Source organism: Amblyraja radiata, chromosome 13 (assembly GCF_010909765.2).
Source record: "Amblyraja radiata isolate CabotCenter1 chromosome 13, sAmbRad1.1.pri, whole genome shotgun sequence".
Lineage (NCBI taxonomy): Eukaryota > Metazoa > Chordata > Chondrichthyes > Rajiformes > Rajidae > Amblyraja > Amblyraja radiata.
The window spans coordinates 6,609,607-6,636,091 of NC_045968.1; the positions used below are offsets into that span (position 1 = coordinate 6,609,607).

General features: G+C 43.6%; 1 protein-coding gene across 1 annotated transcript in view; it reads right to left on the reverse strand.

Annotated features, from left to right (window-relative positions):
- dock10 (dedicator of cytokinesis 10) overlaps positions 1-24,792 on the reverse strand; it is a 240,644-nt gene extending 215,852 nt beyond the window's left edge. The window contains exon 1 of the mRNA XM_033031141.1: positions 24,543-24,792. Coding sequence (XP_032887032.1) covers positions 24,543-24,650 — 108 coding nt within the window. The 5' untranslated portion in view covers positions 24,651-24,792. The remainder of the gene's footprint in view (positions 1-24,542) is intronic.
- Positions 24,793-26,485: the final 1,693 nt, after the last annotated feature.

A 26,485-nucleotide genomic window follows, 5' to 3' on the forward strand; every position in this document is an offset into this window, starting at 1 on the left:
GATGACATAGAAACATAGAAAATATGTGCAGGAATAGGCCATTCGGCCCTTCGAGCCTACACCGCCATTCAATATGATCATGGCTGATCATCCAACTCAGTATCCTGTACCTGCCTTCTCTCCATACCCCCTGATACCTTTAGCCACAAGGGCCACATCTAACTCCTTCTTAAATATAGCCAATGAACTGGCCTCAACTACCTTCTGTGTCAGAGAATTCCAGAGATTCACCACTCTCTGTGTGAATTTCTTTTTTCTCATCTCGGTCCTAAAAGATTTCCCACCTTATCCTTAAACTGTGACCCTTTGTTCTGGACTTCCCCAACATCGGGAACAATCTTCCTGGCATCTAGCCTGTCCAACCCCTGGTCGCATTTCACAACTAACTACATTACCTGCAAATTTCAGCTGCATTGGCACTGTTGTTTCTACATAATACTCACTTATTTGCTTCAAACTGTCCGTGCAATGTATACACCCACTTTCATAGTGCAACCCCTGTAGTCTGGCATATTGGTAGGGGCTACAGAATGCACAATGCACATTCATGCCAGAAGTAGACACAAAAAGCTGGAGTAACTCAGCGGAACAGGGAACATCTCTCGATAGAAGGAATGGGTCGAGAGCCTACTTCAGACTGGGAGTCAGGAGAGGGAAACGAGAGATATGGAAGGGTAAGGTGTGAAAATGAGAGATCAAAGGGGACGAAGCTCAAGGAAAATATAAAATAGATAATTGTTAGCGAGGCGAAGGTGACAACGAGGCATACAATGTAAAACTTAATCAGGAGGACAGTCAGACTGGTCAGAGAACTAGGATGGGGGAGGGATGGAGAGAGAGGGAAAGCAAGGGTTACTTGAAGTTAGATAAATCAATATTCATACCCCTGGGTTGCTAGCTGTCCAAGCAAAATATGAGGTGCTGTTCCTCCAATTGCATTGGGCCTCACTGACAGTGGAGGGGGCCCAGGACAGAAAGGCCAATATGGGAATGGAATGTGGTGTTAGAGCGTTTAGCAAATGGAACTATGCAAGGTAGACAAACTGTACATTGATGCTTGCATGACAAACTTGAGGATTTCAAGTGAGAGAAACACTGCTTTTTTATTGTGAACGTTGACGGTGCTACAGGTTGTCCAGTTGTCCGAGCCTTGACAACTCTGAAACAATTGTCTCTCGTGAAAATGGCTGGGAACCTTGTCACCTCGCCCCTGCCTCCCCTGGGACACAGACTGCATCCTCGTGAGGGAGAAGCGTTGAGAACGCAGCCAGACAGTGCAAAGGAAGATGCCCTCTCCACACTGCGCTGAAATCCATCTACAGAGAGATGGTGGCAGTGGAATCATAACAAAGTTGTGCTCAGTGATCGTACAGGTGGCAACATGTCTGCTCGACAAGAATGTCCTGCTTCTGTGTGGATCTCTGACTGATGCTGGGCACCAGGTGTATAGACCACAAGCCTGGATACACAGATCATAGCTGTCTCTCACCAGGGTGACTGAAGTATTTAAGTCCAGCATAAGGGTCTACTGGCTGCAACAATACATATTTTGTACACTTAGGGACTGACATTCCTTCCGATTCTGATACAACAACACAACGTTCCGCTCTGGAGCTCATAAGGTGATGTTAGTGAAATCATTCAACCCTTGCAAGAACAGGCAGATTGGTAAGACTGCGAATTAAGTACCGCAGACCAGCGAACTGTGGACGATTGCATGAAGAGGTATAGCTCCGACTCATTGTGGGGGGCGAGGATGATAGGGTAACTCTTCCTACAGCTAACATTCATTATAAATGCAGAATATTATATATCACGGCAGACTAACGTGGCAAAGATAAGCACAAAGTGCTGGAGTAACTCAGCGGATCAGGCAGCATCACTGGAGAAAAAGGACGGGTTACGTTTCGGGTTGGGACGCTTCTGATATAACAATAGACAACAATAGACAATAGGTGCAGGAGTAGGCCATTCGGCCCTTCGAGCCAGCACCGCCATTCAATGTGATCATGGCTGATCATCCCCAATCAGTACCCCGTTCCTGCCTTCTCCCCATATCCCCTGACTCCGCTATCTTTAAGAGCCCTATCTAGCTCTCTCTTGAAAGCATCCAGAGAACCTGCCTCCACCGCCCTCTGAGGCAGAGAATTCCGCAGAATTCCTGGGCCTCACCACACTCTGTGAGAAAAAGTGTTTCCTCGTCTCTGTTCTAAATGGCTTACTCCTTATTCTTAAACTGTGGCCCCTGGTACTGGACTCCCCAACAAGTAGGGGAGAGGGGGAGAGGGGGGAGGAATGAAAATACCACAGCACAGAATCATACTATTTTATAACAAAAAAACTAAATTTCATAATATCTCCTTTGATAGAAATGTTCAAAATCAGTTGAAAATCATTTTGTGTTGACCTTGCGGCTTGCAAAATTTAAACCCCTCGCACCTCCCGCCATGGTATTGATGGGAATTGTTTATACTTTACATAGAAACAAAAATCAACGACTCCTTATGAAAACTATCAGCAGATCCTTCAGATTCTTTCTCTCGAATGTACATAACTAATGTCCCCTTCAGTGTAACAAGCAAGCTGGCTGCTGTACGTTTAACAGGGCAGGCAAATTCAGTTATCCCATGTGTACAGGACTTAATAAATGCGCTGAATACTCAGACATGAGACAAACAGAAGGCAGTCACTTGTGTTTGTAAGAGTTTCAACTATCACACACCAAAGGAAAAAAGACATAGCACTGCCATGCACATGGCAATTATCACATCCTATGTTGAAGTTCAACCCAGTGGGATTAGTTGTCGAGCATAAATGCTCTGTAATTGCTAGTCCTTATCTGGTTCACAGGTTCTAAAACCTGAAGCTTGCAATGTGTGAATGCCAGGATTCTTCACCTGTGATTTGCTGAATAACACACACTTTGGGTATGAGTGTAAAGCAAGGGACAGAACATTTAATATACACTTTTAAGTTTCTATAATTTCAATAGGAACACAAGATGGGGGAGGAGTATAATAAAACAACCATCTGATATTAGACACAAAAAGCTGGAATAACTCAGCGGGACAGACAGCATCTCTGGAGAAAAGGAATAGGTGACATTTCGGGTCAAAACCCTTCTTTGACCCGACTCCAGAGATGCTGTCTGACCCACTGAGTTTTTGAAAGTGGGGGGGCTGAGCGGTCAATGATCACCCTCAGCGGTCGACCCTCCCTCCCTTCCGCTTGGCGGCTAATCACAGCGCTTCGTTCACTGCCCCATAGCTCAACTGTGAACCGCGCTGTGATTGGCCGTTGAACGGAGGGGAGGAAGGGTTTGGGGGGGACAGTCGGTTTCCGCCACGGCTGGTCATGGTTTTGCCACACTCACTGTGCGCTTGTTCTGAGATTCTGGATGGTCAGAAGAAGAGAAAAATACGCCTGCGGGCCGGATAATTTCGGGTTATGAAGCATGTCTCGCCAGAAAAGTGGAGGGGCTGCAGCCCTCCCAGCCCCTCCGGTTCCGCGGCCCATGACTAAAACTTTTTGTATCTATCTTCGGTTTAAACCAGCATCTGAAGTTCCTTCTGACCAATCTGATATTGTCTGGTTCTCACCATCGACAAGAGTTATCCCTACTAAGGTTGCATCATAACGAAGAAACTAAATTTCATAATTTCACCTTTGCCCTATCAACATTTAATGTTGATACTGCTGCTTTCAACATTTAAACCCCTCACTATTCCAGCTATTACAACATAGACCAGTACAGCAGGCCCTTCGATTCACAATGTCCGTGCCAAACATAATGCCACGTTAAAGAATCTCCTATGCCTGCACGTGATCCACACCCCTCCATATCCATGTGCCCATCTAAAAACCTCTTAAATGCCACTCTTGTGTCTGCCTCCACCAAAACTCTTGACAGCGTGTTCCAGATACCCACCACTCTCTGTGTAAAAAGCTTCCCCACACATCTCCTTTAAACCTTGCCCTTTTCACCTCAAAGCCATGATCTTGAGTATTTGACCTTTCTCATAATCTGCCTTATCTATGCCTCTCATCATTTTATCTTCCTCCATCAGGTCTCCCCTCAACCTCCAGCATTCCAGAGAAAATAATGCAAGTTTGTCCAACCTCTTCTTATCGCTAATACCCTATAATCCAGGCAGCATTCTGGTAAACCTCTTCAATGCCCTCTTCATAACTCCAAATTCCACTTAACCAAAATCCTATAAAAGTCCTGTCCCACGGTACGAGTTCATTCAAGAGCTCTCCCGAGTTAAAAAAAAAAAAAACTCGTGGTAAGCACGGAGAATGAACGTAGCGGGCACGTCGGAGCTCGGGACGTCTTTTACCGGCTCTTACCACTAACAGCAGGTAAGCACGGGAAGACTCGTGAAGATTTTTCAACATGTTGAAAAATGTCCACGAGAGCCCCGAGTACTGACGAGTGGCCATTACCATAAATCTCCGAGTTCGAATCAGGGCAAACTCGGGAGAACTCTTGGAATGAACTCGCACCGTGGGACAGGGCTATTAAGCTGCAACATGACTTCTTGACTCTTATACTCAATGTCCCGATCTATGAAGGCAAGTATACCATGCCACTTCTTTACCACTTTACCACCATGTGTTGCCCAGAACAATAACAACAACAGAATAAGTAATTAAACAGTCATTTACTAATTAAAGTCCAATACAGTGCATCATCTTAACTCTGAAGAACATGGATAGTGATGTTTCAGGTCAGAACTGAGCAAGACACCAAATTGACAATGAGGGAGAAATGAAAATGTTCATAATGAATTACATTATCAAAGTAGTGCAGCCTTGCTTCCAACAGATAGGAAACCCGGATATATTTTCCCATTGCTTCATGAACTATGATGTTAACCACAGACAAAGCCAAATTCATTTTCTGTATCAACAAGTCAAAATATCACAATGCTACAAAATCTCCCTGCATTCTGCTGATTAAATATCAGGAGGATAATGTAAGGATTTTGCTCTGCTATTTTTTACAAATGGCACTAGAGGAAATGATACAGCATTGAGGATGTGAAGCATTTCACATGTGTTGAATAAGAGAAACCAATATGAAATTGGTTGTGGCAGCAAACACTGCTCAAATATTTGCTTATAGTTTCCTGAATTGTATCAGCTTTTAACCAACGGGAACAATGCAGGAAAGATCTTTCTGTTTGATTCGGACAAATAATACCCACATGTTAATGGAACAATCAATAACTGCAGAAATTAATTATTAGTTTATACACAGCAAAATAGTAGCAAAATAGTAGCAACAGCAAAATTTGATATATTGGACGACCAAAACTGTTGCAGGATTATTTTTATTCAGCTACTCGCCCACGTCTTAGCTTTGAGCCATTCATCTAAGCATTTAACTAACGTAACACTAACCACGGGAAACTAGAAGTGCCTTCAGTATATTTATTATAGTCAATTGCTGGATGCCCCTTCCAGTTCAGTGAGTGAATGCACATGCTGCCTCATGCTCTCACCCATATGAATGGAAGAAATGAGGCTGCTGTAGGAATCTAGTGCTGATGCCAACTGGTCCACATTCAGGCAGTTTTCAATTTCATTAAATCTAAAAGCCGACACCACCAATGCAAAAACTGGAAAGGAGAATTGCAGGTTAAAAGTGTACAATTATATCATACATTGCATAGTACACTATAACCACAAGCCATTCACTGTTCAATATTTGTGTTCAACAAGTAGCAAATCCTTTGTGAAAAAAAAAGTTTTGTTTTTCATCTGTCGGCACAACCTTTGAGCAGAGCTTTTACTATATTGCAAAAAAAAAGTGCTGGAGTAAAGGGCCGGTCCCACTAGCATGCGACGAGCGCGACCTAACGTGGTCGCTTGAGCCGTACGGCCTCGCTGGGGGCCGGTCCCACTTCCATCGCCGGAGCCGTATGGAGTTGTGCGGGGCTGGTCCCGACATCGCGCGGGGCTCCGAAAAACTGACCCTGTCCAAAGATTCCGCGTCTTGGCGCCGTATGCAGCATCTCGACGCCGTACGCCTAGCGCATGGCGTTGCGCGATGACGTCACCGCCCGGCGTGCCGTTGCATGATGACGTAACCGCCCGACGCCGTGCGACGTCCAAATTCAGTCGGCCCGCCTCCTGACCAGCTGATTGGTGAGTATGATGTCGGGACCAGCCCCGCACAACTCCAGAAGGCTCCGCGGTTGGAAGTGGGACCGGCCCCGCGAGGCCGTACGCCTCAAGCCACCACGTTTGGTCGCGCTAGACGCATGCAATCGCATGCCGGTGGGACAGGCCCTTAACTGGTCAGGCAGCACCTCTGGAGAACATGGATAGGTGGATATTCAACGGAAAGTCAAGAGAAGTACATTGAAAGGATAGAGGTAAAACTACAAAGGAAACTGAGGAAATGAAGAGTGTATGAAAAACATATCGTCAAATACTGGGTAACTCAATTGAAAGATTTCATAAGCGAATAAAGAGTGCATATGCATGGAAAGAGTCAAGTCGACTCGAAACGAAAAAATATATACGTTGTGTGGATTTCTTCCTCAAAAAAAGCAGATGATACTGCTGCTGAAGTTATGGGTTAGAAGTGTGAAATATTAGATATGATAAGCCTAGTAAAATAAGAGAAATCACCAGACCTGAACAAGAAGTATTTTGTGCTGATAAAAGAGGCTCTAACAATAATTTTTCAATCCTTCCACACAGCAGGGGTGATACCAGAGTAATGTGGAACTGTTAATTTAGCACCTATGTTAAATTGTCAGTTAATTTAACTTTGCTGAAGGCAATGGTCAATATAAACATTTACTGAGAACAGTAAATGTCAAACAGGATGTCACGAGCCAAATTCAGAACATCCTCGAGAGAAGGTGGACAGCCGGCAGTAGTTGTACACACAGGCACAAACGCCATCGGGAAGAAGAGGAAGGAGGTTCTCCAACATGAGTTCAGAGAGTTGTGTGAAGACTGAAAGGCAGGACTTCTAGGGTGGTTATCTCTGGATTGCTTCCTGTACCTCGTGCTGGTGAGGACAGGAACAGGGAGATAGGGGATCTGAATGTGTGACTGAAGCAAGGAAGCAAGGATTTAGATTTATAGACCGCTGGGATCTCTTCTGGGGTAGGGGCGACCTGTACAAAAGGGACGGGTTGCACCTTAACTGGAGGGGGACCGACATTCTGGCAGCAGGTTTGCTAGGGCTGCACGTGTGGGTTTAAACTAAATAGTGGGGGTGAGGGATTGACAAATTGGGAGTATAAAGCTGGAGTTGAAGGGGAAGTGAGTACAGGAAAAGTTACAAAAGATTTTCAAATTAATGGGAAGGAAAGTTCTAGAAGGGATAAGAGAGTAAGGTCAGTGCCAATTGCGAGCAGTGCGAGGGGGGGAAGTGAATACGGAGGTCAAAGTGCTGTGTATACATGCGCAGGGTCAGGTACTTTTCGGCGCTGCCATTTCGGCACCTCCGTTTATAATATCGGTACTCATCAGAACCCTAACCTTAACCCTAACCCTAACCCCTACCTCTGTAAATACCTCCAGATAAATAAAAGTGGTCCATGCTTCACAATACTCCGGGATAGTGAATTCCAGAGATTCATCACCCTCTGCAAGAAGTTCCTATGCCAAGGATATTGCAAGTGAGGTCAGCTTTATGTTAACAAGTTTGGAAATTGGTTTCCACTGGCCCACCGCTGTGGCACCCTAACCCTGACCCTGACCCTAACCCTAACCCTGACCCTAACCCTGACCCTAACCCTGACCCATACCCTAACCCATACCCTAACCCATACCCTGACCCTAACCCTAACTCTAACACCCCGAAACGGCGGCGCTGAATGGTACCATTCCGCATGCGCAAAGTGTAAGAAACAAAGTGAACGAGCTTGAGGCTCAGTTAGAAATTGGCAAGTATGATGTTGTGAGAATTACAGAGACATGGCTGCAAGAGGGCCAGGGCTGGGAACTGAATATTCAAGGGTATACCTTCTATCGAAAAGACAGACAGGTGGGCAGAGGGGGTGGGGTAGCTCTGTTGGTGAGGAATGAAATTCAGTCCCTTGGAAGGGGTGACATTGAAACAGGAGATGTGGAGTCAGTATGGATAGAACTAAGGAATTGTAAGGGTAAAAAGACCCTAATGGGACTTATCTACAGTCCCTCAAACAGTAGCCTGGACATCGGGTGCAAGTTGAATCAGGAGTTTAAATTGGCATGTAGCAAAGGTAATGCTGTGGTTGTTATGGGAGATTTCAACATGCAGGTAGACTGGGAAAATCAGGTTGGTACTGGACCCCAAGAAAGGGACTTTGTAGAGTGCCTTCATGATGGATTCTTAGAGCAGCTTGTATTGGAGCCTACCAGGGACAAGGCAATTCTGGATTTAGTGTTATGTAATGAACCAGATTTGATAAAGGAACTTGAGGTTAATGAACCATTAGGAGGTAGTGACCATAATATGGTCAGGTTTCATCTACAATTGGAGAGGGAGAAGAGTAGATCGGAGGTGTCAGTGTTACATTTGAATAAAGGGGACTATGGAGCCATGAGGGAGGAGCTGGCCAACGTTGACTGGAAAGATACACTAGCAGGGATGACACTAGCAGGAACAACAATGGCAGGTGTTTCTAGGAATAATACAGACTTACCGTACACTGCGGAACAGGCTGCTTCTGTGGAAAGAAATGTCACACATGCGACCTGCTCCGTATTCTGTATTATTCTGTATTATGTATACAAACTCATGCAATTCCGTAAACTCTCCATCTTTAATAACTGTCCCATTAGATTCCTTAGATAGCACATCAACTATTTTTGTTTCACTTGATAATGCCCCGGTGATAGGCCATAAAATATTTTTGCAATGTTAAAGATGCTATTTAAATGTAAATAGCTTATTTTTTTTAATTAACCTGCATATGAGGCCATGTTAATTTAAAAAAAGATATAACAAGAATCTGAGTGGCAACATTCTCAAATGTTTCCATGGTGGGTAAATGGAGCGAGCTGCCAGAGGAGCTAGTTGAGGCAGGTAGAATAATAACATTTAAAGGACATTTGGACAGGTACACGGACAGGGAAGGTTTAGAGGGGATATAGGATTCATGGTAACTCTTCAAAATAATATTAACCTTCAATTCTATCAGGTCAGATCCAGAATTGGGAACAGATTCAATACATAATTATACACTACATCCCTCATTCACACAATTCTTAGATGTAAAGATTTATGTATTGCCTTTAGCAAGACTCTTAAAAAGCCATGTTTTGTTTTCCTTTACTTTGCTCATTAACCCCGGGCCATTGTTGAGTAGGAACAATTCTCCAAACAGCATAAATCACAGCTGAACACTCCATGAACACTCTCTAATAAAACTTCACTCTGTTCACTCGCCTTGTATTTCACATAACCCATCAGAGAAAATAGAGACCTTCAAGTTTGTTTCTTAAGATGTCTGCATTCTTACCCCAAGCTAAAATACCTGGCCTCTGTAAAAGGCCGTCTGAAATAGCTCTGCAGAGAGATGAGGAGACATGGATTACATGCAGGCTAACAAAACCAACTGACCAGCAATCCTCCAGTGTGTGATATGTTTGGCAATTTTAATTCAACATTCTGAACTGTTACACTGTCAAAATTTAAATTTTAATGTATTATTGATTTGTGACCAAAGGAATTCAGCAATAGTATTGTACAGAATTTCTGTTCTTCCAAGTGCTCGTGATTTTTTTGATCCTGTAACTATCCATATCATAATATTTAATGAACAGTAGAACTTTAATTATTGAAAGTGATCTTTTTTTATTTTGCATTCAAGCATAATTGCAATAATTATCTACAATAAACTGATAATCAGCCCAGCATAGATTGCCATTTTAAATTATATCCTTAGCACCATTAGTTTAGTTTAGTACAGCGCGGAAACAGGCCCTTCGGCCCATCGAGTTCGCAACGACCAGCAATCACCCATTCATGAGTTCTATCTGACACACTAGCCAATTACAGAAGCCAATTAACCCACAAGCTTGCATGTTTGGTCACATGGACAACGTACAAACTCCACACAGACAGCACCCATAGTCAGGCTCGAATGTGGGTCTCTGGCACTGTACACTGCGCCACTGTGCCACCCACAGGGATCCTAGGGATAAACTACTGAATTTGGACAATAGACAACATATTTTCAGCATGCATTCTGAATGGTCAGGGAAAGGGATTGTTTACAATTGATGACATTTTTTCCGTCCATCTGATCCACAAAGAGAAACTAAACATGTGTTTACTGTGTTTCTGCAAGAGACCAGCTACACTTTAATCCAGTGAGACTAATGTATCTGAGAGAAAAAAAACAGTTTTAGTGACAAACCAAAGATATGTATGAGATACTAATACAAAGCTATTTATCATGACCAAGGAATCTTTATTCTGGATGCCTCCTGTAGAATGGGAAAGATTTTCTTTATTAATCTACTTCTGGCTAAAATTCAAAGACAAATTTTAATTTTCATGGCATCATCAGGCACTGCTTCACGATTTATGATGGGGGGGTGGGGGGCAGGGGGTGGGGGGGTGGGGGGAGGTGCTGTATTTTTGCCCTTTAAATTTAACAAAAGCGGAGATTCAACATGTAACATTGGTCAGGGTTCAGCAAATGAAATATAATTGTAAAAGATTGTAAACTTACTGGCCTGGATAGATGTACGATGGCTCACAGAGCAGATAATAAAGTATTAGATGAAGTGTTGCAAGATCTTAGATACAATCATAAAGTATTGGGAGGTTTATTTTAATGCTGGTTGGAGATTTTTGTCAATGGCTATCAGTTATTCCATGAAGCTCTGAAGCAGACAGGTTGAAGGGTTGTATTTATATCTGGGAAATTGTTAAATGTTTACTCTTGAAAATCCAATCTATGATGTATTTGACAGGCGATCTGTCCATAAGGGAATCTGTTCTGAATTTTTGATAACAAGGAACTGCAGATGCTGGTTTATAAGAAAGAAAGATACAAAATGCTGGAGTAACTTAGAGGGTCAGGCAGCATCTTTGGAGAACAGTGAGGGGTGATGTTTTGTGTCGGAATCCTTCTTCAGACCTTCAGAATGTAGTCAGATTAGGAAATGGGAACAAAAACACAGAGACTCAGCTGGAATGATTTCAAAGACTTGGGTGAATGGATATAGAAACATAGAAACATAAAAAATAGGTGCAGGAGTAGGCCATTCGGCCCTTCGAGCCTGCACCGCCATTCAATATGATCATGGCTGATCATCCAACTCAGTATCCTGTACCTGCCTTCTCTCCATAGTCCCTGATCCCTTTAGCCACAAGGGCCACATCTAACTCCCTCTTAAATATAGCCAATGAACTGGCCTCAACTACCTTCTGTGGCAGAGAATTCCACAGGTTCACCACTCTGTGTGAAAAATGTTTTCCTCATCTCGTTCCTAAAAGATTTCCCCCTTATCCTTAAACTGTGACCCCTTGTTCTGGACTTCCCCAACATCGGGAACAATCTTCCGGCATCTAGCCTGTCCAAGCCCTTAAGAATTTTGTAAGTTTCTATAAGATCCCCCCTCAATCTTCTAAATTCTAGCGAGTACAAGCCGAGTCTATCCAGTCTTTCTTCATATGAAAGTCCTGCCATCCCAGTAATCAGTCTGGTGGACCTTCTCTGTACTCCCTCTATGGCAAGAATGTCTTTCCTCAGATTAGGAGACCAAAACTGTACGCAGTACTCCAGGTGTGGTCTCACCAAGACCCTGTACAACTGCAGTAGAACCTCCCTGCTCCTATACTCAAATCCTTTTGCTATGAATGCTAACATACCATTCACTTTCTTCACTGCCTGCTGCACCTCCATGCCCACCTTCAATGACTGGTGTACCATGACACCCAGGTCTCGTTGCATCTCCCCCTTTCCTAATCGGCCACCATATATCTCTTCATGATCTGTGGTCGAGTGTCGCTCAACACCATTTGAATTAATAATGTCTGATAGAGTGATTTTCACACAAAAATACTGACATAGTGCAGGACATGAATAAAGACCTTCCTTCAAAGCTTCTCAGGCAACCCGTGTGATATAAATATTTTGACGGTGTGACAAATGCTGATAAGGCTGTGCATTTCCCCGTCACATTTCTAAACTCTCTGTCATCACCTTGTATGACGTTACATATTCTTGAACTAAAAGTCGCTCTAATTGTGCTACTCGGGAATTTGGACCCACCAATACTACACGGCAGCACAGGATAATCAGTTCAGAAATTACTGTGACATGGCTGGAAATGCTGTTGGGGAAATGTCCTCATCCCTCAGATACCAATTATCCCATCTGATCTACCTTTCCAATTCAAATGACTTCGGTTCCCTGTTCAACTTAATGCTATGAGCATCAACAAGGTGCAAGGCCAATCACTAAAAGATGATGGTCTTAATTTCAAAACTCAATGCTTTGACCATGGTCAGCCTAATGGCGATTGCTCCAGAGATGAAGATGAAATAATCCATACATTTTACACCGGATTCACAAGAAAGAATTGTGGTGCATTCTGAAGAATTTCAGTCTTGAATCAAGGACATTTACACATTGTCCCTACCTAAAGAGAATTATATTAAAGGTAATTTTTGTACATAAACACTGCCCGACTTATGCAATAGGCAACTTACAAAAACTAACACTTATGGAAACAAATCTGTACTCAGTCCCCGGTGCTCTCAAGGCAGTTTGTAATTTCCACAACACTGTACGATCGTTCAAGTTTACATCGGAAACAAGCCAGCAATGGTGGCGGTGCTCACTCCGAAGACCTTTAAGGTGAGAGGGACAAAGTTTAAAGGAGATGTTTACGGCACTTTTTTATTTATATTTTATTTAAAAAAGGTGACAAGTACCTGGAAAATGCTGCTGGGGGTGATAGTGGAGGCAGATACGATAGTGGCATTTGGGAGACTTATGTATGGGCACATGGCTAATCAGAGAATGGAGGAATATGGGTTAGTCTTGGCATAATCTGTAGCACAGATATTGTGGGCCAAATGGCCTGTTCCTGTGCTGTATTGTTCTATGCTCTATGCTCAATTAATCTACATAATCACCACTAATATTATTATTCACTGAATAATTATATATTTAAATTAGATCTTATTTCAATTACGTGGAGTGTTCTAAAGCACGGTTGCATGGAAATAGATGCAAGCATGGTGACTGCCAGCATAATAACCCATGTAGCGTGGGTTGCAGCAACTTGTTTTCAATAAGATTCCATGTAAGAAAGTGTTGGCTAAAATTAAAATTCACGGCATTGGGGTCAGACTGGGGACCAGGTTGGAAGATTGCCAAAGTGGTCAGAGAGCTAGAACTGGTGGGTACCTATTTGAATTGGAAGGGAGTCATTTGTGGTGTCCCAAATGCAACAGTGCTTGGGGCTCAATGACATTTATTATTAACTGAAATAAAGCAACACAGCCAAGTTTGCTGATGCCACAGATGGCTGGCATGCTAAGTAGTGAAGATGCAAGATAGCATAATGAAGAATGATGTGAGTTGGAACATATTGTGCAGATGGATTTCAATTTATTAATTGTCAGGTTACTCCCCCAGAATTGAGATTGCTAGGTTTTGGTTTGGCATGAATATTAAAGGCTAGAGGAAATAAAGTGAGGAAGCTGGGCTATCATTCAGTTCAGCCATAAACAAAGTGAAAAGTAAATTCGACGAGGGATTCAAACGCCTTTTCGCATTATCTACATTCCTTTCAGAATTATTAAAACAATTTAATTATGCTGAGGACATGGTTTTGACACTTCACACTTACATTTAGCAACGTTTTTTTTACACAAAGGGTGGTGGGTGTAAGCTGCCGGAGGATGTAGTTGAGGCAGGTATTATCTTAACGTTTAGGAAACAGTTAGACTGGTAGATAGACCCAAAATGCTGGTCTCAGCGGGATAGCACCCTTGTAACAGACTGTTCGAACTACTTCCCTCCGGCAGACGTTACAAGGCCTTCTACACCCGAACCTCCAGACCCAGAAACAGCTTTATTCCCAGAGCTATAGCGGCTCTGAACCAGCCCTGCTGAGTGCCCCCCACCCCCCCTGGACTGTCTCCCTCGGATGGTCACGTCACACAGCTTATTTATTTATTTTACTTTTCTTTTACATCGGTTGGAAGCTGCATACTAAATCTCGTTGCACTGATGTGCAATGACAATAAAAGATATTATTATTATTATTATTATTATTATAGGCAGCATCTCTGGAGAGAAGGAATGGGCGATATTTCAGGTCGAGACCCTTCTTCAGACCCTGCTCGACCCGCAACGTCGACCATTCCTTCTCTCCAGAGATGCTACCTGTCCCGCTGAGTTACTCCAGCATTTTGTGTCTATCTTCGGTTTAAACCAGCATCTGCAGTTTCTTCCTATGCATTTTGACAGGTATTTGGATAGGACAAGTATAGAGGGATATGGGCCAAAAACAGGCAGGTGGGACCAGTGTAGATGGCACATGTTGGTCGGTGTGGGCCAGTTGAGTTGAAGGGCCTGTTTCCATGCTGTATGAATCTATGTAAAATTTGAATAAATATTTTGAAAATAATAGAACTATACCAGCTTCAAGGAATTGTTGAATTTTAACACACATGTGAAAGAATTTTAAAAAAAAAATATTTTGGAACTGTGACACTGCCCAAGAAACAAATGGTAATTTCAATTATTTTTCCCAAGTAACCAGCTGACCTATTGGTTTGGCTGGAATGGGTGCTCTAGCTCTTTGGAAGTGTAATGCTGTCAGACAAGTGGAATTACTCCTGGAGCTGCTCACAAATTGGACCAGTTTCTGGCATCAGGGACATAAGATCAAACTCTTGGAATATTGATTTGAACAAGAAAATCACCGGGAGCTTAAAAAATAAATGGTAAACAAACTTAAGAATTTAAAACGGCTGGAAATCAGTTATGGAAAAGAAATCCCAACAAAACTGTTTGCAATAAATTTGCCAAGAATATATTTATTTACACTAAATTAAATGTTCTTATTGTAGTACTGTTTCATGCAATTTCACACAGGCTGGTGGTATGTCTCTATCAAAAGCCATGATTGTACCAATAACTGCTCAGTTACTGTGTGTTAAACAAAACATAAGCAATTTATACTTATCATTTGAAAAGGAATATATGATTGGTTACTAAGAAATGTGATAAGGGTCCACCACTGAATTTGCGGCACCCTTGGTTCCAGAACCTTGCCCTATGATCCGTTTTGCCCGACCAACAGAGGTCATGGCCTGGGGAGGGGGCAGATATTTGCGGGCAGGCCCGGAAACTATGGGAATGGATCTGCCGGCTCCCGCCGGGCCGAAGCTCCAGTGTTCCAGCTACAGGCGGCAAACTCGACCCGCCGATCGGCCGTGGAAGTCCCGATGAGGTTGAGATCAGCCACCTCACCCGTCCTCGGTGCCACATCTTCGGAGTGGTGGGGGACCTCCAGGGGGAGGGGGATTAAACTGCACTCTCGTAATTTTGGCCAGATTAAAGGAGGTGCCAAACCTCCAGTTGCCGCAAAGTCAGTACCGGGGCTGTACTTGATTTAAAAGTTAACATTAGGCTCCAAGAATATTTCATCGTAGCAATTTTTGTCACTAAATGGTGCGAGTCTATATTTATTACAGTTAGACGTTTAGGGAGTTAAATACATGCAACTTGCTACTTTACTGCTTTTACAGCACTCTAAAAATATTTTTTATCCAATAAAATAATTTTATGCAGTCTCGTGTATAAATAATCAGATATGTTACTGCTATCTCGTGTTCCTCATCTTGCTTACAGCCACTATATTTGTGCAAGTGTGCATTGTATTTAATATATAGAACGTGTGATTGAGGCTCTCCACTTCCTGCCAGAACAAGCATGTAATACTGCGGCTTTAAAGCATAACGTATCATAGGTAAGCTAATTTTTTAGTCAACATGAATATGGTTTGGATATTTTCCATTCCATTTTCATTCTCCTCTCAACCTGATCTAGAATGTCATATTTTTTCCCCACCAAAAAATGTCAATCCCTCTCCTTCACTCCTCAGTAGAATTTGACCCAATTGCCTCTTGACTTGTTACATTTGGTGATATGGAAGAGCAGGATTTTATCACACAGGATGTATCAGAGCCTCACCAGGGGCCCACAGTGAGTGATAGCAGTCTGCACCAGGAGCCTCGTACATTTGGAAACAGATGTACAAGATAGATACAAAGTGCTAAAGTAACTCTGTGGATCAGGCAGCATCTCTGGAGAAAAAAGGATGGGTGACGTTAGGAGTCGGGACCCTTCTTCGGACAAGCCTGAAGTGAACTGCTAAAGTAAGCTGCCCAATGATTCTTCATTCCAAATACCCAGGGCAGAAGGTGTTTTCATTCAAAGCGAAGTGTGCATGGAGCATTCTCATAATGGTTACGCTATGAGGCTGGTAACCCGCAGAGCCAGAAATATCCCATTTAAATTCCACCAGAGTACCTTAAGAATTGGCAAACAAATTGCTGGAGGAACTCACTGCAAACATCTGTGGTGGATAAGGGATGGGTGACCTTTTGGGTCGAGACCTAGCAGCGGGGCTGACAGTGCGGAGGAGAGACAGCCTGTAGGTAGAGGTAAGGAGATGCGGTGCGACAGGTGCTGGCAGGTGGCAGGTGGAACCGGGTGAGGAGAGGGCTGTCGGGGAGTTGGAACCTGTTGGGGAAGGGAATGGGGAGTAAACAGAGAACAGCCAGTGGAAGGTAGGTAAAGTTGGATAAACAATCCTTCGCTCCATAGATGCTGCTGCACCCACCGAGTTTCTCCAGCACTTTTGTCTACCTTCGATTTTCCAGCATCCGCAGTTCCTTCTAAACCTCATCTATTGCATCCGCTGCTCTAGATGTCAGCTGATCTACATCGGTGAGACCAAGCGTAGGCTTGGCGATCGTTTCGCCGAACACCTCCGCTCGGTCCGCTTTAACCAACTTGACCTCCCGGTGGCTCAGCACTTCTACTCTCCCTCCCATTCCGAATCCGACCTCTCTGCCCTGGGCCTCCTCCATGGCCAGAGTGAGCACCACCGGAAATTGGAGGAGCAGCACCTCATATTCCACTTGGGTAGTCTGCACCCTAGTGGCATAAACGTTGAATTCTCCAATTTCCGGTAGCCCATGCTGTCTCCTCCCCTTCTCAGCTCTCCCTCAGCCCTCGGGCACCTCCTCTTCCTTTTTCCTTTCTTCTCCCCGCCCCCCCCCCCCCCCCCTCCATCAGTCTGAAGAAGGGTTTCGGCCTGAAACGTTGCCTATTTCCTTCGCTCCATATATGCTGCTGCACCCGCTGAGTTTCTCCAGCATTTTTGTCTACCTTCGATTTTCCAGCATCTGCATGTCCTTCTTAAAAACAATCTTCCCCTTTTCTTTCCTCTCTTCTTGGTTTCATCCTTAGATTTGTTATTAAACACTGAAGTACAATACAAGTTGGTGTATATTCAAACTATAACCTAGAACTACAAATCTTATCGTGTCAGTATCATAAAAAAGATTGCTTTTTATTTTCACGTAACCACGTGAAGGTGTTCCACCACCGATCACTGTGGCGTGGTAGACAGCAGCAGGTCACAAAATCCTACGCTAGTACATCACTAGATGTAAGTGACATCTTAGCTACATCTGAAGATAGACATAAAATGCTTGAGTAACTCAGCGGGACAGGCAGCATCTCTAGAGAAAAGGAATAGGTGACGTTTTGGGTCGAGACCCTTCTTCAGACTGAGTGTCAGGGGAGAGGGAACCTGTCTGAGGTGCCCCCTCCTTGAAAAGCTGATACAATTTCTTCCTGGAATGCAGATGTTTCTGCAAAGATGTGCTTTGATTCACTGTCTACATCCTGATCTGGTTCTCATTATCGCAGTAATATTTCCACATCCAAACACAACTGATAAATCATCTTGAATTTCAAACTGAAGCGGCAGGCAAAGATGATTGTGAAAATAGACACAAAATGCTGGAGTAACTCGTCAGGCCAGACAGCATCACTGGTGAAAAGGAGGAGGTGATGTTTCAGGTTGGAACCCTTCTTCAGACTGAAGGCCAAAGATGTTCAGTTTAGTTTAGTTTAGAGATACAACATGGAAACAGGCTGTTCGGCCTACCGAAGAAAGACACAAAAAGCTGAAGTAACTCAGCGGGTCAGACAGCATCTCTGGAGAATATAGGTGACATTTTGGGTCGAGATCCTTCTTCAGACAGCATCAGCATCTGCAGTTCCTTCCTACACCTTTGGACCGCCGAATGCAAGCTGACCATAGATCACCCGTTCTCACCAGCTCAATCTTATCCTGCTTCCTGACCCACTCAATAAATACTAGGGGATAATTTACAGAGGCTGATTAATGGACAAACTTTCACGTCTTTGGGATGAAACCGGAGCACCAGGCGGAAACCCATACAGTCACAGGAAGAACGTGCAAACTCCACGCAGACAGTACCTGTAGACAGGATCATCCCGAGTCTCTGGCGCCGTGAGTCGAGTTTTTAAATGTCAAGAAAATTTTCAATGAGGACTCAGATAAATGGGGTGGCTTTTGTTTTTAACTACATACAACTACAGGTAGCAGCACAGTAGCGCAGTGGTAGAGTTGCTACCTTACAGCGACAGAGACCCGGGTTCCATCCTGACTATGCGTGCTGTCTGTACGGAGTTTGTACATTCTCCCTGTGACTATGTGGATTTTCTCCGGGTGCTCTGATTCCCTCCCACACCCCAGGTTTGTAGGTTAATTTGCTTCAGAATAATTGTAAATTGTCCCTGGCGTGTAGAATTTTGTTAGTGTACGGGGTGATTGCTGGTCAGCGCGGGTTCGGTGGGCCTGTTTCTACGCTGTATCTCTAAATAATGGCTGTCTCAACACTGGCAGCAACATGGCTTTAGTCAGCAGGGAAGATAAAATTCTGACTGAGAATCATTCTAGCATTTTCAAAGGATATCTTCATGCAGAAACTTTAAAAGACAAGAATGTTATTCCCATTTGGGAAGGGATATTTTCTAACACCGTACTGACAGCGTTATAAAACTGTCAATCTATTCAGTAATACTCATGAGATTTGTTTTCAAAGCCCATTTCTCGCAAAGGAATGACAAAAATTATAGAACAACTTGCAGACAATAAATCCTCTGGTCTTTCACGCTGGAGTTAATTAGGTGTCTCAGTTCTGTGAGGGAACAGCATAAATCTCACGTTGCCCCATTTGAATGCTTAATAAAGTTCTTGCATATCCTGTTTGGGAGAGAGCAGGCCAGAAGACAACCAGTTCAAAACACATCTCTGTAAAGTGGAACAGGAGTCAGTGAGTTCTTTAAGTATCTGTCTCTGGCACTTTACAACTATGGAACTCTTCAACTTTCCATTTTACATTCCTTGCTCCAATATCCAGATAATGCATATTTCATTTTATTCCAATCCTTGCTTTGCAAGGCATAATCTTGCAAAGCATCACCCATTTAATCATTCCCCCTCTTATCGTCTTTGAAAACTTTCAAAAGTTCTCTTGTACAACATCAAATATAGAGCGGACCTCGTATCAATCTTCTCATGCAAGTGTTCCTTCGCTTACACTTTGCATTCATTCGTCAAAGCAATAATTCTACCTAATCTATCTTCATAATGTAAAAGCACATTATGGTACCCAAAGAACTGGATGCTGACCCCTGGATGGGTTAATTTAATTCAATCACACACACTTAAACTTGCGGAGGAAGAATCCATACAGAAATGCCTGCAATGGATTTTTTTTATGCACAAAGTTCTGTGAATTGTGAGGCTTCTTTAAAAAGGAGTGTTAGCCCCCATTACTCCAATGATTTTACCGTTCTAAACTTGTATTCATTTATTGCAACAAACTTTAATTACACTGCCCGTTGTTTTTTTACTCTTGAGCATGTCCTGAATCAAGTCCCATATTTGTTAAGAAGGAACTGCAGGTGCTGGAGTAACTCAGTGGGACAGGCCGCATATCTGGCAAAAAAGGATGGGTGATGAGAAGGGTCCCGACCCATCATTTTTCTCCAGAGATACTGTCTGAGTAACCCTCCGAGTTACTCCGGCACTTTGTGCCTATCTCCCATATTTGATAATCTGGCAGGTGGGGTGGTCTCTCCTTGCCTCACTCGGGTGCCAAGATCAGAGACTTTACTTCCTCAGAACACTGAGGAAGGGCCATCTGTCTGCTAAACTGCTGGAGTCTTTCTACCGCTGTTCGGTAGAAAGCATACTGACTTACTGCATAACTGCCTGGTTTGGGAACTGCTCAGCAGCTGACAGAGCAGCTCTCCAGAGGGTGATAAAAACTGCCCAGGGTATCATTGGACTCCCCCTGCCCCCTCTGGAGGACATTTACCACTCCAGATGCCGCAGCAGGACCTGTAATATCGTGAAAGACATTACACACCCTTGTCACCACCTTTTCACGCTGCTGCCCTCAGGAAAAAGGTACAGGTCGCTAAGGTCACGCACTGCCAGCTTTTACCCATCAGCAATCTTGGAACTGAACTCTGTCTCGGGAGCGGGTTATGGAGAAGGAGGGGGGGTGGGAGACAGTGTTAATTTATGTAAATGTGAATCCATGGGTGGGTTTGGGGAGGGAGGGAGTGTAAAAAGTATGTGAATGTTTGAAGTTCTTTTAAATGGAGAGACACAGTAATCTCGTTGTATGTGACACATGCAATGACAATAAAGCATTCTGATTCTGATTCTGATATCCTGGTTCAGAATCTTGAAATATGTTGACTTCAAAGGCGATAATTGGGTTGCGAAGAAGAAAGCACCATAGAGAAATTATTTTGGTTTCATTAAATGTTTTATTTATTGGTATATTTTAAGGATTTTTGCAGAGTTTAACTTTAATCTAAAATAAAATTATTAACTTCATATTAAAATATTTTTAAATATCTGAATTCAGAGGCATTCAGTAATTTGCTAACCCTTGCAACTTTTGGCAGGCTACAAAACAGAATGTGAGGTTTTTCTTGCTGTTAAAGCTTTTCGGGATCATGTTGCAGGTGAGGTTCCTTCAGCACAGTGCTGAATGCCGTGCCACTGCTCAGTTTTTACGACTTTAGAGATACAGTGCGGAAACAGGTCCTTCGGCCTGGCGCTGTAAGGCATCAACTCTACCACTGCACCAATGCCCAGTTAACTGGAGTCCTGGATTTCTCAGGACAGCAAAATGTGCTCTTCACATCCATACCAGGTAAGTATAGGCACAGGGTGACTGCAGATATCCTGTGAAGTTGTGGATTCATGCAAGCAAGATCTATTAGGAACATTCTTCCGAGTGGATCACAGCAAAGATGTACATCATTTATTTGAAGTATTTGAACATCTGATGGAAGGCCTTATCTAGTGGTTGCAAATACATTTAAATTAAATTAAAAGAGCTGAAGGATACATGGAACCAGGCTCTTCAGCCTACCAAGTTCATGCTGGCCATCGGTCATCATTCACACAAGTTGTAAGTTATTCCACTTTCACACACCCCCCACCCCCGCACACTTGGATAATTTACAGAGGCCAATTGACCACCATATCCACACATCTTTGGTATGTGGGAGAAAACCGGAGCTCCTGGATGAAATCCATGCAATCACTGTGAGAACGGGCAAACACCACACAGACAGCACCCGAGTTCAGATTTTAACCTGTGAGGCAGCATCTCTTTCAGCTGTGCCAATGTGTTGTCCATTTGCTGAATGACAATTCAAGGCCAGTACTTCCTTGTTCATCATTTCCTAGCAGAGACAGAGATCTATTGTCCAGTCATAGTACATAAAACAGTACAGCACTGGAACAGGCCCTTCGGCCCACAGTGTCTGTGCCAAACATAATGCAAGACCAACTCATATCTGCCTGCATGTGATCCATAGCCCTCCATATCCACATGACTATCCAAAAGTCTCTTAAACGCCAATATTGTATCTGTCTCAATCACTACTCTTGGCAGCATGTTTCAGGCACTCGCGACACACTGTGTAAAATCTTTGCCCCGCACATTTCCTTTAAACATTGCGCCTCTCACTTTAAAACACCTTAAAAAATGTATTTGATGTTTCCATCCTGAGAAAAATGGTTCTGACTGCACATCTGTATAGGTTCACTCCACCATTACCAAGCTTCAAGAGTGTTTATTCATCATATGCACTGAATGTGAACTGGAACAATACTTACTTCAACAGCTTTGTTGACACATTACACACAACAACTTATTAAATATGCAATAAACTATCAGTTGTTCGAAGCAAGGTAGACCAAGATAGACTCGGCTTGTACTCACTAGAATTTAGAAGATTGAAGGGGGATCTTATAGAAACTTACAAAATTCTTAAGAGGTTGGACAGGCTAGATGCAGGAAAATAGTTCCTGATGTTGGGGAAGTCCAGAACAAGGGGTCACAGTTTAAGGATAAGGGGGAAATCTTTTAGGACCGAGATGAGAAAAAAAAAATTTCACACAGAGAGTGGTGAATCTGTGGAATTCTCTGCCACAGAAGGTAGTTGAGGCCAGTTCATTGGCTATATTTAAGAGGGAGTTAGATGTGGCCCTTGTGGCTAGAGGGATCAGGGGGTATGGAGAGAAGGCAGGTACAGGACACTTAGTTGGATGATCAGCCATGATCATATTGAATGGCGGTGCAGGCTCGAAGGGCCGAATGGCCTACTCCTGCACCTATTTTCTATTTTTCTATGTTTCTAAGATTGTACAAAACACTAAGCATGCAGAGAGAGCAACCATAGTAGGACAAGTCCACGGTGGTTCAGTGCTGAGTTAGGGTTAAGGTTGTGCAGGGTGGTTCAAGAACCTGATGGAGTCTGGAAGGAAGCTGTTCTTGAACCTGGAGCTACCTGGAGGAACAGCACTCAGGCTCCTGTATCTTATTCCTGATGATAACAACGAGAAGAGAACATCACCACAGTGGTCTCTTTGCCTGTGGCAGGTACCATATTACAAAATGTTTCACCATGCCACTACTTTTTCTGCTAGTTCAAGATCTGCTTAAAAGAAAATCATGACATTTCCCCTCAAGCATGCTAACGGAAATAGATCAGTGACAGCTTTGCTGCTGGTATTTCGCAACTAGCTGATCACAATTAGGGCAGCACGGTGGCGCAGCCAGTAGAGCTGCTGCCTCACAGCACCAGTGACCCAGGTTTGATCCCCACCTCAGGTGCTGCCTGTGTGGAGTTTGCACGTTCTCCCTGTGACCGAATGGGTTTCCTTCCACATCTCACAGACGTGTGGCGTTGTAGGGGGTGCACAGGAAAGTGGGATAACATTCTACGCAGCGAGCAAACTATTAACTCCTACTATTCACAGATCAATACATTTAAAAAAACTCTCAGAAACAACACTCAACAAAAATCCAAGTCCCAAAATTGTATAAATGGTCCATTATTGCTCATGAATTAATCCGAAGCTTATTTGGTTAAAAAATAAATGTAGTTGAATAAAAAACCTTTTAATGGAAGCCATTGAAAATACTATGTATTTTTTTAAAGTTGAAACATTTGCAGTTCTCTCACCAAGGAAGCATATTTGAGGGTTTTTTTCAAAATAATGTATTTTGTAAATTACTGAACCAAAGATACATACATTTCAGGGGGGAAAACACATCGGTTGGGATTTTATTTCAACGTGAGTTACAATAATTGTCTTGATCTTTGATAATAAAGTGCTTTAGGAAGCGACATCAACAATAAAAAAAATCTGAGCTACAAGCTATTCCGAGAAAATGACGGACTTAACTCGAAACAATTAGGAGTTGTGCTTTTTCTAACGTAGAACTGGCTGTCTATTGCGAATTGAAATTTCACTCCTCACGCAGGAGTTTCCCGTGGAAATCACTCGCTGTCATTTTGGAGAGAGCAGTGAGTCGAAGCGAAAAGCCCAGCGTCCCCTGGTACCCACGCCTACAGTGGCGTGATGGCACCTTTTACACATATTAAGTGCCTTTAAGCAAAAACCCACAAAAGTTGAGGTTTATGTAGATCGACCTTTCTCCCTTATTTTGCATTTGTTTTGAGAGGGTCAAATCATCCACAATACGGTCGCTGCGTGATCAATCTTTCCTAACTTTTGTAACTTCTCTTAACTTCTCTAACTTCAATTAACCCTTGCTTTCCCTCTCTCTCTCCATCCTCCCCCCTTCCCATTTCTCCGACCAACCTGACTCTCCGTTATTACATTTTATCTCTGTTTGCTTCGTTGTCACCTTCTCCCAGCTACAGCTGATCGATTCTACATGTTCCTTGATCCTCATCTCTTTTGATGTCACGTTTTGACACCTTCTCCTTCCTTATCGCTGTGTCTCCCTCACCCCTGACTCCTTGATCTCTGCAGAAGGGTCTCGACCCGAAACGGAAAGGGTCGCCCATTCCTTCTATCCTGCCTGTCCCCGCTGAGTTTACGCCAGCGTTTTGTGACTGTTTCCTTCCATAAAGACATGTCACCATTCACTAAAGATCACTCACCGTTATCAGCGATGCTCTTTTGAAGGCGACGGGAGCACTCTGTCTCATTTCAGTGGCCGTGCCGGGTTTGAATCGACCTCTGGCGAAGCGGCGACTGCTCTCAGCCATTGTCGTCCCCCTCTCTGGCAGATTAAAACCATGCGAAAGCGGTGTCACACGCAGTCTGGAGCTGGCAAGGCACTTACTTTGCAGTTCACACCAGCCAGGAAGCGGAAACTCAACGCAAGTGACAAGGGTATCTGTGCTCTGTTCAATAAACAGTCATCAATCGGAGATAACATCAACTCGGTGAACACATTGCCCACCTGCCACCGTGTGATTCCACCAAGACATGACCCCTGTCACACCTTCGCACGCTTTTTTTTCGGTGCAACTCTTTTTTTTTAAATCAACAATTGGTTTGAGTAAAGAAAGTTTGCAAGGCATCTCAACGTTGGATTTTGCCTTTCGAAGGTTGCACCCAAATATAACAATGAAAGGTGGTTTAAGTCATGTTGCATTCGCACTGACACCTAACGTAGCAAAACCCATCTAATCTGGGACTGGGACCCACAACTTCATGTCATTCTTTAAATCCAACTTTTTTCAATAGTTTGCGCCACCTGGCGATAGTTCTCGTTACACAATTGAAAAAAAAAACACCTGTTATTCATCGAGAAAATGCGCCACAAAATTTACTCTCGTGGGGTCATTTTTAAAGACGCGATCTCTGCTGCTTCCGAGATATGGGTTAATATGGGCTTCCGAGATATGGGTTGAACTAGAGTTGTGAAAATTCGTGGTTGCGCAAAGAATGTAAAATAATTGTAATCAGATTAAACAAAAAACTGTTGTGGTTGGTAAGGGAAACGGTGCCAATGCTTTGCAAATAGCACAGAGCACAGCACGTGAACAACCCTGAAGAAGGGTCTCACCCGAACATCAGCTATCCATGTTCTTCAGAAATGCTGCCTGACCTGCTGAGTTACTCCAGCACTTTGTCCCTTTGTGTCTTAACCAGCACCTGCCATTCTTTAACTCTTCATGAACAGGCCCTTCGGCCCACAATGTATGTGCCAAGCATGATGTCAAGATAATCTGACCCCCCTTGCCTGTACATAATCCATATCCACCCATTGGCTTCATATCCATTAGATCAGGACTATTAAGTAATTCGCTCGATTTTTCATTTCCGAGCAAAATAAGCGATGGGGTGGGTGCTCCGCAGACCACAGCCCCATGATGCCAAAGTCACCAGCCCAGCGATCGGAGCACTCCTCTCTGGCGACCCCGGGCAAGGATTCGCCCGCTCCACGATGCGCCTGCTGCTGATGCTCTGGGCCGAACTCCGGGAAAGGCCGCTCCAATCCAAGCTGTTAGGCCGCGAGGGAGGCAACATGGAAAAAATCGCCTCTTCGTCGAGGAGGCGACTGAAATCGGTTCCCCCCCTTCCCCCCCCACCACCACCCCCTACACAAGAAACACCAAGAGACACCTAAACTAACATTAGACACACAAAAACCCCCCAAAAAAGTCAAAATAACGAACATGCTGCTGGCAGGGCATCCGACTGGCAGTGCCCCCACCGACCGAAAATCATGCACTATGAATCAATAGGTTTTAATCATGACTGATGAATAATGTAGAAAAGTGCTACTGAAATGAAGCAGTGTCAGTCTTGACATGTGTTTTGTTTGTACTTTCCTATATTTACAGTCTGGAACATATAGGTAGTTTTGCAAATGTACTCTGACAATTTTAACTATTTTCGACTGATTTCAATAACGCATTGTATATAAAGTGAATAAAGCTCCAACAAACTTTAAAAGACACTTGGACAGGTAAATGGATGGGAAAGGTTTAAAGGAATATGGGCCGAACGCGAGCAGCTGGTACCAGTGGGGCAGCATCGTGGCTCTTACAGCGCCAGAGACCCGGGTTCGATTCTGACTCTGGTTTCCTCC